The following is a 14,799-nucleotide window of genomic DNA, read 5'->3' as shown; positions in this document are numbered from 1 at the left end:
AGGGAAAGTCTCTTACTAGCTCTCTATGTTGAAAGCGCTTTGAAAGTAGGACTGAGATTTCCTTCTATAAATACACCAATTATACCAATGAGTTAATTCAAATCAATTCAACAAATATTTATTGAACATCAGGTATGTGTTTGGACTGACAGTGATGACATCACTGTCCAGATGCTCAGGGTATCCTGAGGGACAGTGAGGTTCTCAGCTTAGAGGGCGAAGTGTGGGTGGGCTGCAGTTTACCTGATGCCTTATGGACCATATTAGTTGGTTTTATCAAAGCTAACTCTTACAAAATCTAACAAGTGACTTAAAAACCCTCCTGCAAAGGAGGTAAAGATGGCAGACAACGCTAATAATGCAAGCCCAAGAAGACAAAGAGGAAAGAACAGCACTGACCCCCTATTCTTAGAATGAGCTCTTTGTTGGCTGCATAAGGGATAAAAACATTCAGATTTGACAAAAAGGAGAAATTAACAAGAAGGAAGCCTGAAAAATGGATTTATGCTTACTACTATGATTAGTGATAAATCTCGAAACAAGCGAAAATTTGCCTCAAAATGTTAGCTAATGAAGCCATCAGGACAAGCAAGATGTTTAAGAGTAAGTATCCAGGGCTTCCCTGGTGGCTCAGTGGTTGGGAGTCCACCTGCCGATGCAGGGGACATGGGTTCGTGCCCCGGTCGGGGAAGATCCCACATGCCGCGGAGCGGCTGGGCCCATGAGCCATGGCCGCTGAGCCTGCGCGTCCCGAGCCTGTGCTCCGCAACGAGAGAGGCCACAACAGTGAGAGGCCCGCGTAACGCCAAAAAAAAAAAAAAAACCAAAAACAATCAAACAAAAAAAAGAATAAGTATCCAGAATATGAAGATTAACTCCTTCTGATTTTCACAGTTGTGTTCAAAGTTATGATATGCGAGACTACATACCGTAAGCTTGCTGATAAAAAGTTAGAAGGCTCCCTTGAGGTTTCTGACATTACAGCAAAAATGGTAAAGCCTCTATACGTTGAAATAGGCAATAACAAAACTTTTGTGACTGTTGCCTAAGTTTTTCAGTCATTAGGGCTAATGTGGTCTCTGGAAACAGGAGTTATAATCATCAGTGTAAAAATAAACTCCCCTCACAAGTCTGGACTGCCAAAGGGGGTACAAAAAAAAAGGTAAAGCCTCACACTATTAGTGAAATACTTGTCTTCCTCTTCCCTGCTGTAGTAAAACATGCCTAAAGTAATACATGGAAAACCACATGGCGACAGATTAAATGTGTTCTTTTGTCAGCAAATACTACTGAAAACTTCACAGAAGGCATTACTGAAATTTTAAAGAAGTAAGTATTAGAAAAATTATACAGTTTGAGTGAGAGTAAAGGTGTTTCTGCTATATCTCAGCTTATGGTATTTTCTAGAGACAAAGAGTGAACATTTATTGAGAACTCACTATATGTAAGGGAAAATTCTAAGGTCTTGGCATGAATTTATTTAGTCTTCATAATAATCCCATGAAGTACTATTATCATTTCCATTTCCAACATGAAGGAACCTATGCACAGAGAGGTTAAGTAATGAGTTGAAAGTCACACAGCTATTATAATTAATAGTGGAGCCAGTAAAGAGTCAACATGGGTATTCTGTCTCCAGTGCCAGTGATCTTAGCCACTCTTGTATTTGCCTCTTTGTTTCAACAATGAAATGCACAAAGAACTGAGATACTTTTTTATGAGCCAGTAAAAGAAAGATGCATCAGAGAAGAAATTTTCTCAGTAGTCAATGACCTCTTCATATATTAACAAATATATTGTGAAAAAGAATAGTACGCATGTACTCAGTGGCAATGGAGCCACTGCATTTACTGCAACATCAACAAAAAGCGTTCTTGGGTGAGATGACAGCAGACCCTACAGTATAGTCTCCACAGTTTCACAGGGAATCAGGGCAGCAAAATCACTAAAACTGGAATTGCACAAAGTGCAGTGGGGCATCACGGATGTCATTATTTCTATAAAAACAAGACTAAACTAGATTCTTTGTAATACTTTGTGTTGAATGGGGAGTAACCATGAAAATATTTGTCCCACATGCTTCCTGCAGAGTATCTGGAAGCAAAGCACTTATGACAATGATCAAATGTTACATATTTTTCTTTTTAAAAAGGGACAAGCATTTCAAATTTTTTTACCTTTTCTGTGATGATAAATTGGTGTCGGTGGTATGCTACTCAAAAAGTAACTAAAACAACAGAACTTTATCCCTTCCAGTTAAAGGTGACATTCTAACAACGAGTGAGAAAGTGACTTGCTGATTGTAGGAAATTTATGATGAAGAGAGTGGTTTGAAAACTGATGATGTTGGAAATGTTTCTATTGTCATGTGATTTGGTTGTTGAATCAATGTCAGTATGTCACTTATTAAAAACTCTCTCATCTACCTCAGGGCCTTTGCACTAGCTCTTCTTTCTGGTTGGAAGGCTCTTACCCCACATATCTACTTGGCCCACCCTGCTCTTCTGTCTTTTCTCAATGTCACTTCCCCCATGAGGCCTTCTCTGACCACAGTTCTAACCTGCTCCACGCATCCTGTTACTGCCCGCCCCTTTTTTTCTTTCTTCTTTTCTTCTGTGACACCTATCTGACCTCTGGTACACAGAGCAATTTACTGATTTACTCTGAGAAAGCAAAAAAAACAAAAGAAAACAAAAAAACCTCTCATGTCTGCACTCTTAAAAAAAATTCCTGTAAACAGAGTTTTCCAAACTGTTTTTAAAAACTTCTAAATGAAGAATTTTTGTCCTTTCACTTCCACATGCTAAAAATATAAAATGCAACACCTGGTTAGTTTGCATTTACTGATTAAAATACAGGAAGGCAGAAATTTGCTAGTCTAATTTAATAAAATTTGTGAATAACTGATAGATGTAATTAAAAAGCATATTTTGTGATTTTGTAAATATAGCCAATGAAGCATTTCTTGTATTTGATGTAGATATAATTGTGAAATATCTATTTTGTCTATGACAGTTATCAAAGACTAAATATCAAAACATATTGAACTTTAAACCAAATTTTTGAACTCCTATATTAAATTCAATCTTTTCAATAGATGCAAATGAATGTTGCATAAACTCAATGTTTTTTTTTTTTTTTTTTTTCAGTAAGCGGGCCTCTCACTGTTGTGGTCTCTACCGTTGCGGAGCACAGGCTCCGGACGCGCAGGCTCAGCAGCCATGGCTCACGGGCCCAGCCGCTCCACAGCATGTGGGATCTTCCCGGACCGGGGCATGAACTCATGTCCCCTGCATTGGCAGGCGGACTCTCAACCACTGCACCACCAGGGAAGCCCCTGCATAAACTCTTTTTTTTTTTTTTTCCTTGCGTTATGCGGGCCTCTCACTGTTGTGGCCTCTCCCATTTGCGGAGCACAGGCTCCGGACGCGCAGGCTCAGTGGCCATGGCTCACGGGCCCAGCCGCTCCGTGGCATGTGGGATCTTCCCGGACCAGGGCATGAACTCATGTCCCCTGCATTGGCAGGCGGACTCTCAACCACTGCACCACCAGGGAAGCCCCTGCATAAACTCAATTTTTAACATGCAGAGGGACTTTTGGGGCTGTGTGACATCTGCAACTGGAAATGTCCAGCAGAAAGTAGAAAATACAGAGGCAAAACTCAGAGGACAGGTCAAGATAGTGATTTCCGTGTGTGTGTGTGTGTGTGTGTGTGTGTGTGTTTGTGAGAAACATCTGGAAAAAAATTTTAATGTTGGGGAATGCATTTTAGTATGGTAACATTAATCTTTAAATAAAATTGAGCATAATTTATGCTGACAAGCTGAGGGATAAACATGCTTACTTAAGATGAAGGATTACCTACAGCACAGGAAACTTCTGACAGCATTCACTGTTCTGCAAAACTGCATTTTTTTTTTTTTTGTGGCGATACGCGGGCCTCTCACTGTTGTGGCCTCTCCTGTTGCGGAGCACAGGCTCTGGACGCACAGGCTCAGCGGCCATGGCTCACGGGCCCAGCCACTCCACGGCATGTGGGATCTTCCCATACTGGGGCACGAACCCGTGTCCCCTACATCGGCAGGCAGACTCTCAACCACTGCGCCACCAGGGAAGCCCAAAACTGCATTATTATGAGTTTTTAAAAAGTTGTAGTGAGGAATTCCCTGGCAGTCCAGTAGACTCTGTACTTTCACTGCAGAGGGCACAGGTTCAATGCCTGGTCGGGGAACTAAGATCCCATGTACAGCACGGCCAAAAAAAAAAGTGATAGTGAGCTGTGGTATAAGCTGAGTGATAGACACATAAATTAATGGAACAGACTAGGACGTCCAGAAATAGACTTACATAAATATAGTCATTTGATCTTTGACAAAGGTGCAAAAGCAATTCAATAGAGAAAGGATAGTCTTTTCAGTGTATGATGTTGGATCAATTAGACATCCACGAGCAAAATAATCTCAACCTAAACCACACACCTTATACAAAGATTAGCTCAAAATAGATTATAGATCTAAATTTAAGATGTAAAAGTTTAAAGCTTTTAGGAGAAAACATAGAAATCTTTATGTCCTGGAGTTGAGTTCTTAGAAATGACACCAATAGCATGATATACAAAGGAAAAAAATTATAACTTATACCTCATCAAAACTGAAACTTTTGCTCTGCCATAGACAATGTCAAGAGGATGAAAACACAAGCTGTGTGCTGGAAGAAAACATTTGCAAAGCAGGTATCTGACAAAGGACTTGTATCCAACATATATTTTTTAAAAACCTTTCAAATGCAATAATAAGAAAATAAATAACCTAGTTTAAAATGGGTAAAGGATTTAAACAGATATATTCAACAAAAGGATATAAAGATAGTAAATAAATCCATGAAAAGATGTTCACCATTGTTAACTGTTTTAGGCTGAATATGGCCCCCAAATATATCTATGTCTTAATTCCTGGACCTTGTGAATGTGACCTTACGTGGCAAAAGAGACTTCACAAATGTGATCTTGAAATGGGGTGATTATCCTGGATTATCTAGGTGGATCCTAAATGTACTCACCAGCATCCTTAAGAGAGGGAGGCCAGAATGTCAAAGGAGAAGGAAGACGATGGAAACAGAGAGACATTTGAAGATGATACACTGCTGGCTTTGAAGATGGAGAAAAGGGGGCCATGAGTCAAGGAACCCAGGGAATACATTATATATGGAATGCAACGTATTATAGAATTAGATATAAAAATATCCAGGTGATGTAATGATAGGAATCCACTGAAAGAGACCCACTTTCTAATTAGTTCCTGGAACATGGATGGATGCAGAGAATCCAGCCTTTTGGTCAGCTTCCTGAAGTGGGTTCCTTGATGGAGCTGAACTACAAGATGCTGAACAATGAGTTCCTGATGAATTCAGTTTGGGATAAGCATGATGTTTAAAAGCTAAATCTGTGATCAGAAAGACACGGCTTTAAATCCCCATTCGGTTATTTATTGGACATGTGACTTGTAGCAAGTTAATGGCTCTAAACTTCAGTTTCTTCTTCTGTAAAATGAAGATGCCAGGAGCATCTACTTCCTAACGTTACCCAATTAAATCAAATAATGCATTTAATGTGCTACCCCAGAGATAACACTCAAGATGTTGGCTGTTACTATACTGATGGTATTTACCACCCACCTTCTTGGAGAATCAAAGTGTGTAATAGCACATTAAAGACTCTGAGTGGCTCTGTTGAAAAGAACAAGTTTAATTTTCTAGAACTTGCTAGCCTCAGGTACTACCCTGAGCACCTGGTAATGGATTCTCTTTAGCTTGATAATGAAAATGTGGCTGAGGGTCAGGAAGGGGCTATTTTTTGCTCCAGATGACTCATTTCTACCACCACTCAGGGACTAGGGTGACAATCTTCACATTTTTCAGAGCTTTCCTTACAGAATTAAGATTTTGTAACTGAGCAGGACCCTATGGGGCCGTCCCACGACAGACCCCTCCCCCCTCCCCTCTGCTTCAGCTCCTCTTTGTAGGACCTAGATAACAGTATTGGATGCACATTTCCTGAGTTGTTTTACAGATGCTAATACCCCCACCAAATGGAAGAAATTAACTACTTGATGACCGTGAGCACACAGCACTGCCCCCAACACACACCTGTTGGAGCCTAAGGTTGAATATAGTTAACCCCTGTGACGCTGCCCTGTTACCTCGCCATCAACCAATCAGAGAATTGTGCGCCAGCTGATCACACAGCCTGGGATGCCATTCCCTCACCTTGCTTTAAAAATGTTTTGCTGTGGGCTTCCCAGGCTTCCCTGGTGGCGCAGTGGTTGGGAGTCTGCCTGCTGATGCAGGGGACACGGGTTCGTGCCTTCCCGGTCCGGGAAGATTCCACATGCCGCGAAGCGGCTGGGCCCGTGAGCCATGGCCGCTGAGCCTGCGCGTCCGGAGCCTGTACTCCGCAATGGGAGAGGCCACAGCAGTGAGAGGCCCGTGTACTGCAAAAAAAAAAAAAAAAAAAAGCTTTGCTGTAACCCATGGGGGAGTCCAAGGTTTCTGAGCACTAGCTGTCCTGGACTCCTTGTATGACTCCCTACAGTAAACGCTGCACTTTCCTTCAAATCACAACCTGGTGTCTGTAGATTGGCTTTACTGTACACAGGGCAAGAGGACCCCATTTTGGTTTGGTAGCAGTTTAAGTTCACATCTCCTGGCTCACCTTTCTAGATGTATTATTTCTTATTTTAAAAAAATTTTATTGACGTAGAGTCGATTTACAATGTTGTGTTAATTTCTGCTGTACAGCAAAGTGATTCACTTATACATATATATATTTTTTCATATTCTTTTCCATTATGGTTTACCACAGGATATTGAATATAGTTCCCTGTGCTATACAATAGGACCCTGTTGTTTATCCATCCTATATATAATAGTTTGCATCTGTTAATCCCAAACTCCCAATTGTTCCCTCCTCCCTGGCCCACTGCCCCTTGGCAACCACAAGCCTGTTCTCTATCTCTTTGAGTCTGTTTCTGTTTCATAGATATGTTCATTTGTGTAGTATTTTAGATTCCACATATAAGTGATATCATATGGTATTTGTCTTTCTCTTTCGGACTTACTTTGCTTAGTATGATAATCTCCGGGCTCATCCATGTTGCTGCAAATGGCATGATTTCATTTTTTTTATGGCTAATATTCCATTGTATATATGTACCACATCTTCTTTATCCATTTATCTGTTGATAGACATTTAGGCTGTTTCCATGTCTTGGTTATTGTGAATAGTGCTGCTATGAACATAGGGGTGCATGTAGCTTTTTGAATTATAGTCTTGTGTGGATATATGCCCACGAGTGGTATTCCTGGATCATATGGTAATTCTATTTTTAGTTTTCTGAGGAACCTCCATACTGTTCTCCATAGTGGCTGCACCAACTTACATTCCCACCACCAGTGTAGGAGGGTTGGCCTTTTCTCCATACCCTCTCCAGAATTTGTTATTTGCAGACTTTTTTTTTTTAGTTTCTGCTTTATAACAAAGTGAATCAGCTATATATATACATATATCCCCATATCTCCTCCGTCTTGCATCTCCCCCCCCCATCCCACCCCTCTAGGTGGTCACAAAGCACCGAGCTGATCTCCCTGTGCTATGTGGCTGCTTCCACTAGCTATCTATTTTACTTTTGGTAGTGTATATAAGTCTATGCCACTCTCTCACTTTGTCCCAGCTTACCCTTCCCAAGTCCATTCTCTACGTCTGTGTCTTTATTTCTGTCCTGCCCCTAGATTCTTCAGAACCTTTTTTGTTTTTGTTTTTTAGATTCCATATACACGTGTTAGCATACGGTATTTGTTTTTCTCTTTCTGACTTACTTCACTCTGTATGACAGACTCTAGGTCTATCCACCTCACTACAAATAAATAAAGTTCGTTTCTCTTTTTTATGGCTGAGTAATATTCCGTTGTGTATATGTGCCACATCTTCTTTATCCATTCATCTGTTGATGGACACTAAGGTTGCTTCCATGTCCTGGCTATTGTACATAGAGCTGCAGCAAACATTGTGGTACATGACTCTTTCTGAATTATGGTTTTCTCAGGGTATATGCCCAGTAGTGGCATGGCTGGGTCATATGGTAGTTCTGTTTTTAGTTTTTTAAGGACCCTACATACTGTTCTGCATAGTGGCTGTATCAATTTACTTTCCCACCAACAGTGCAAGAGGGCTCCCTTTTCTCCACGCCGTCTCCAGCATTTATTGTTTGTAGATTTTTTGATGATGGCCATTCTGACTGGTGTGAGGTGATACCTCATTGTAGTTTTTATTTGCATTTCTCTAATAATTAGTGATGTTGAGCATTTTTCATGTGCTTTTTGGCCATCTACATGTCTTTTTTGGAGAAATGTCTATTTAGATCTTCTGCCCATTTTTTGATTGGGTTGTATTTTTGTTATTGAGTTGTATAAGCTGTTTGTAACCAGTGTATTATTTCTGAGTCACCTGGCTTCTATCTCACCTGTCCTGAACTTTGACCCTAATGAGTAAGCTGAGAAGAAAGCCATGATTGCTCAAAAAGTAAATGTGTGCCCTTTTAGGAAAAGGAAAAGGAATTGAAAAAAAGATGAGGATAGCCTTTTAGAGTGAAATAAAACTTTCTGCACTTCATAAAACCCAGTTATTATTCAAGTCAGCCCCTTGGGAGGTAGGAATAAATGACTCCTATCAGGGGCTTAGGTAGGAGCAGGTGAGGAGGTGTCAGGCTTTCTTACATCAGGCCCGTTAGTTTAAATCTACATTCTGTTCTCAAAGTGTCATTGAATCCTGAAAGTCCAGAGCTCCACTTTCTCTTTTGTCCTGTGAGCCTCCTTCAGTCTGCCTCCAGATTTAGAGCAGGAAACCTGTGGCGGTGAGGGCAGGTGGCAGTTTTGGCCTGAGAAGACTAAGTGTAGGTGTGTCTTGCTAACATGCTTGCCAGTATCCTTGATGTGTAAACCAGGTCCCCTTTTGCCCCCAAGGCCCAAAGATGACAGTCAATTTCTCTTCTCATTTACCTGGGTGGGGCTGCTTCTCCAGACTCAGAGCAGATGAAGGGGTGATGGTTGTGAAATATTCTGTTTCTGCCACCCACATCCCCACCCCTTTCAATCAAAAATTGCTTTTTATAATTGATCTCTGTTCTATGGAGGTCCCAGATCTTCAATGTGAACCAAACATTCTGCACTCCTTTCTAATTCCTGAAGATCCCTTACTAATCCCCAGGTTGAGAAGTCAGAGGTTCCAATTGATTTGCTGTGACCTGTTTGCTGTCTTTGGGTTTGTATTCCTTAGACATGATGTTTGATTTTCTATGCACTTCCTTCTCACTGAACTGCGCCCAAAATAAATGCTGCGGGTTTTGACATGGGAAAGTTTAGCTGTTCAAACATGCACACCCTGCTGACAAATCCACAGATTGTACCACACACCAGTGTTTATAGAGTCTTTGACAGGTTTGAGAAAACACTATCTTATTTATCATTTCCAGTGTCCTACAGTCTAATGACTATTTCAGCAGGCCTAATTCTCAAAGTCTTTGACTTTCTTTTAAATCATATTACAATTCATTTTCACAAATATTCATCCCAGGCCCTGGTTTACACAAAATGATGCTGACAATGTAGGAATGGTGTTTTGAGGGAGGTGGAATAAAAATCTGTTACAGAAGTAAACTGAAGATTGTAATGTCTTGACACATAACCCAGAGCAATGCAGGAAAGAGTACTGCATTGGGAGGATAGTACATGGGCTCTAATTCTAGCTCTACCATCAACTGTAGGTGGGACTCTGGGAAGCCTCGCTGAATTTCCTCGTCTGAACTAGAGCTACAATTTCCAAATTCACCAAGATATAAGAATCACCTGGATTGTCTGTTCAGAAAACAGATTCCTAGTCCTCAACCCGGCCTTACTGAAATGGAATTTCCAGGGAAAGGATCTGCAAACGATACACACACGCACGCGCACACACACATGTGCGCGCGCGCACAGAGCACCCTGTGTGTTTTTTTTTTGTGTGTTTTTTTTTTTTTTTTGCGGTACGCGGGCCTCTCACTGTTGTGGCCTCTCCCGTTGCGGAGCACAGGCTCCGGACGCGCAGGCTCAGCGGCCATGGTTTACGGGCCCAGCCGTTCCGCGGCGCGTGGGATCTTCCCGGACCGGGGCACGAACCCGTGTCCCCTGCCTCGGCAGGCAGACTCTCAATCACTGCGCCACCAGGGAAGCCCTGTGTGATTGTTTTGAACAAACAGTTTTGGGAAACACTGAACTAGGCAATGTCTAGGGTCTTCTAGTTCTGAGAGCTATGATAAAACATTGGATGCTAGGATTCACCCGTGAATGAGAAAAATCTGAAGATAAAATTTATTCATTATTCATACTTAGTATTTTCATAAATATTTGTTTTTTGAAAAGCTATTGAAGTTAATGCTATGGTCTGTGTTTTATGGATCTAAGTGTTTTTCAAATTTATTTTTTCTCTTTGATTCATTGATTGTAATATCTGGCCTGTCTAGCCCGTGGTGTTATATTAAGGATAAATGAGGCCAGGATGTGAAAGTTTGTTATTATTATTATTGTTGTTGTTAGTAAAATAACTACCATAGGATAGATTCTGCTTTTATGAATTTGATAGATCTGCTGGTGTCTATGTCTTCATTCGTATGGGTAAAAAGCCCAGACAAATTAAAAAATACAATGATTTCTTCATTAATTTATTGATTTAGGAAAAAATTTAGAGTACTTACTATGTGCAAAGCATTATGCTATGTTCCGTCTAAAATGTTTAGAGTGCTTTTCATTTCTCCTTTTTTTTACCTGAAAACCTATTTAGTAGTACTTTGGAATGAATCAAATGTTTTATCGATCTCATCAAGGTATCAGTGCGTTAGAAAATTAATAACATGTATTGACACATCTATTCAGTTTACACAGGATGCATGATACACATTTCAAAGAGAGGACTCCTGGCAACAAATCCACAGGCCCGCAGCAGTCTGTGGCCCACAGATTAGTAGCTGTCTATTTAGAGTGTCTTTTCCTATGCCTTCCTTTTCTCCGTGATACATTGCTATAAGAGAAATGAGTTATAGCGACATTCCAGTCCACGGGTTCAAACCTGAACAGTGGTACAACCCTACGTAGTGAGACCTTGGTTGTGGGAATAAGTAATGGCAAATCATATTTGTGTAGTGCTTCACAAATAATGAAATAGTTTCATATCTATAATTTCATTTTCTTTCCCCAGTAGTCCTCTGATATGGGCTGGGGAGGTCCTGTGAGGTGTCCAGAGAAGCTAGTGAGCCGGGGCTGGAAACCAGGCCTCCTTGCTCTCAGTTTAATGCTCTTTCCATTTCTCCTGTGATACCTCTGATTCTACAGCTAGAATGGCAATGGAGAACGGGCTGTCCTACACATCTCTGCCAGGGGTCTTGTGCTGTGGGAAGAGTGATTTGAGCCAATTCTTTTAGACATTTATAAAGGCATCTATTTCAAAACTCTCACGTTCTTACACTTCTCCCTGCTCTTGTATCTCTATTCCAATATATTCTCTAAAGTGGAGCTAATGTTTCTGACTCTAGAACATAATCCCCAAGTAAGAGGATGTTAATTCATCATCATTTGAAATCCTTAGAACAGTAAACACATTTATTATGTCACATTAAGTTATTAAGGTTTAATATTAAAACAGAACAGAGTCAGCCCAGCAGGGCAGTGAGAATGTGTTAGAATTCTTCTGCAATTCTCCACTCATCCCAGGGGTTAACTGGGATACTTATCTAAAGGCAGAATGGCAGAAGCCTCTTCATCCTCAGTCTGGAAAGACCAAGGAAACTAACCCTTGCTAACCGTGGCTGCAGAGTATGACATGGTGCCCTGACATCATCTTGGAGCATTGGAGGCAAGCTCCATGTGGACGGCCAATAATTTCTGCTGAGATTTCCAAAGAGAGGTATCAGGTTCCCAAGCAGGTGTTGAGTACTTGGGAGTCTGAGTGGGTAGATGGTCATCACCTGGAACAGGACGGGACCCCAGGCATAGGGTTAGGATACAGGGCAAGGCCTTGTAGGAATCAAGAGATCCACTGAGGTCCACTACTCAGATTTGGCAAATAAAAGTTTAGGGCACTCAGTTACTTGAATTTTGAATTTCAGGTAAACAGTGAATAATTTTTTAGGGTAAAGGATGTCCCATGCAATATACATGAAATTCAAATTTAACTGGGAGTTGTAAATTTTATGTGGCAATGTTAACAAGGACAAAATATTTCAGAGCTTTCGTGGACGGCATTTCAATTTTTCCTGATTCTGCTCAAGACCTCTAGGTTTCACTATGTTCTTTGTCAGTAACCTGGATGCTCTGTTCATCAGGTAAGACTAGAGGAGGGAGATCCATTTCCAAAACGGTAATATCTGAAATTTTATTTCCAATTTACGTAATGAAATTTGACATTCATACAGACCCTCTTTACAATAGAATACAGTAGGTAGTTTCTTTTTGAACATAAAAACATTATTAAGCTAGAAAGTGTCTTTCTCTTCAAATATTTCTTTTTTCATAATTTGTCAATGTTCATTTCTTACAATCAATTTGTGGAGAAAATGATTTACAAAATTAATTGTGAACATCTACAGGAAGTATTTATTATGTAAACAATGGTACTTATTTAAAATATAAAAGCAGGACTTAAAAAATTAACTGTGGGGACTTCTCTGGCAGTCCAGTGGTTAAGACTCCAAACTTCCAAAGCAGGGGGCACGGGTTCGGTACCTGGTTGGGGAAATAAGGTCCTACGTGCCGTGCCATGCAGCACAACCAAAAAATTTTAAAAACAAAAAAAATAAAAACTTAATTCTGCTTGTGCTATTTGTTATGGGGAATTATTTTGTCTTAATCAGATAAAATATCATTGAAAATATACTGTTTGGTTTCTTTCTTCCCATGCAGGTCCTGCACCCTTCTTAATTTTCTCGCATGGAAACAGGATCTTTAGGATCGACTTAGAAGGAACTAATCACGAGCAATTGGTGGCAGATGCTGGCATATCCATGATCATGGATTTTCATTACAATGAAGAAAGGATCTATTGGGTCGATCTGGAAAGACAACTTTTGCAAAGAGTTTTTCTGAATGGGACAAGCCAAGAGGTAAAGTACCATTTCCCATGGCATTTGAGGGATTTTTGAACAGGCTGTCAAATATGATATAGCAAATTCATAACATATAGATAAATAAAAATTACATTACATTGCAAATATGCGTCTGGCATATGTAGGTATTTATTTAATCTGCATCTGTGGTATCATGTTACTGAACAAGCCCATGCATGTGGCATTGATATTCGGAAGTCCCCAACAGGAGAAAGTGAGGATGTCAATGTAATTTTGAAAAGATGTAAGTTTATTAAGCCAGATCACCATTTTATGGTTAAAACAGATTATTTACATGATTATTTTCTACTCCAGTGGTTCTCAGCTGGTGGCAATTTTGCCCCTCAGGGGACATTTGGCAATGTCAAGAAATATTTTTGTTTTGTTTTGTTTTTTGTTTTTTTGGCGCTACGTAGGCCTCTCACTGTTGTGGCCTCTCCCGTTGCGGAGCACAGGCTCCGGGCGCGCAGGCTCAGCAGCCATGGCTCATGGGCCCAGCCGCTCCGCGGCATGTGGGATCTTCCCGGACCGGGGCACGAACCCGAGTCCCCTGCATCGGCAGGCGGACTCTCAACCACTGCGCCACCTGGGAAGCCCAAGAAATATTTTTGATTGTCACAACTGGACTGGGGAGAAGAGAAGATGTGCTAGAGGCCAGGGATGCTGCTAATCTTCTTACAATATGTAGGACAGTCCCTCACAACAAAGAATTACCAGGCCCCCAATGTCAGTCGTGCTGACGTTGAGAAACCCTGTCTCATCTGTTTAAAATCTCTGTCATGGGTTTTTGCACCTAATATTTAGGAAGAAAATCTTTTTTCTTTTTATCCTCAAGGTGTTCGCACTCTGGAAAAAAGTAATAAAGCAGGTGATAGATATAAAATATTTTGCTTCAATCACATACAAAAGATCTTTAATCTTTCTTCCTAATTAGTAGAACCCTTAAATGAGTCCCTGCAGGAATGGTCTCTCCTGGGAGATGGATTACAGAGAGCAGGTGGCCAGAGAAACCTTAAGCATTTATTCCCAACACAAAGTGCCTGCTGTTTGTTTTTTGGGTTTTTTTTTTTAAAACACAACTTTCTCCCTCCAATTATTCTTAAAGCCTTCAATTAGGCACTAATCTGTTTTATCACATCTCTAATACTTACTAATCTCACTTTTAACAAAGATGGCTACTCATTACTCTCCAGCCATCTGTAGACTAGTTTCAAAATCTTGAGTTTAAGAATTTGGAGGGTTTCCTGCAGAGAACAGGAAAAAAACATTAAATAGTTGTGGAATTTGTGGCAAGTCATTAGGAAAGGATTGGCCTGAGGCCTAAAATCCACTAGTATCAGTCCCTGCTTTGGGTTAAAACATTGTTTAAAAAGGACAACCATTAAAAGGCAAACCATTTGGGGCTTCCCTGGTGGAGCAGTGCTTGAGAGTCCGCCTGCCGATGCGGGAGACGCGGGTTCGTGCCCCGTTTCGGGAGGGTCCCACGTGCCGCGGAGCGGCTGGGCCCGTGAGCCATGGCCGCTGAGCCTGCGCGTCCGGAGCCTGTGCTCCGCAAATGGGAGAGGCCACAACAGTGAGAGGCCCGCATAACGCAAGGAAAAAAAAAAAAAAAAA

The 14,799-nt window shown here is 40.9% G+C and overlaps 1 protein-coding gene across 3 annotated transcripts in view; it reads left to right on the top strand.

The window, feature by feature from the left end:
• The window catches only part of EGF (epidermal growth factor), a 99,487-nt gene that overhangs the window by 10,462 nt on the left and 74,226 nt on the right, over window positions 1–14,799 (top strand). For all 3 annotated transcript variants that reach the window (XM_007463224.1, XM_007463223.1, XM_007463222.1), the window contains exon 2: window positions 12,983–13,182. In XM_007463224.1, the coding sequence (XP_007463286.1) occupies window positions 12,983–13,182 (200 nt within the window). The remainder of the gene's footprint in view (window positions 1–12,982; window positions 13,183–14,799) is intronic.

The sequence above is a fragment of the Lipotes vexillifer genome, unplaced genomic scaffold, assembly GCF_000442215.2.
Source record: "Lipotes vexillifer unplaced genomic scaffold, Lipotes_vexillifer_v1.1 scaffold769, whole genome shotgun sequence".
In the NCBI taxonomy this organism is placed as follows: domain Eukaryota; kingdom Metazoa; phylum Chordata; class Mammalia; order Artiodactyla; family Lipotidae; genus Lipotes; species Lipotes vexillifer.
This window is presented reverse-complemented; position numbering and strand designations above follow the sequence as displayed.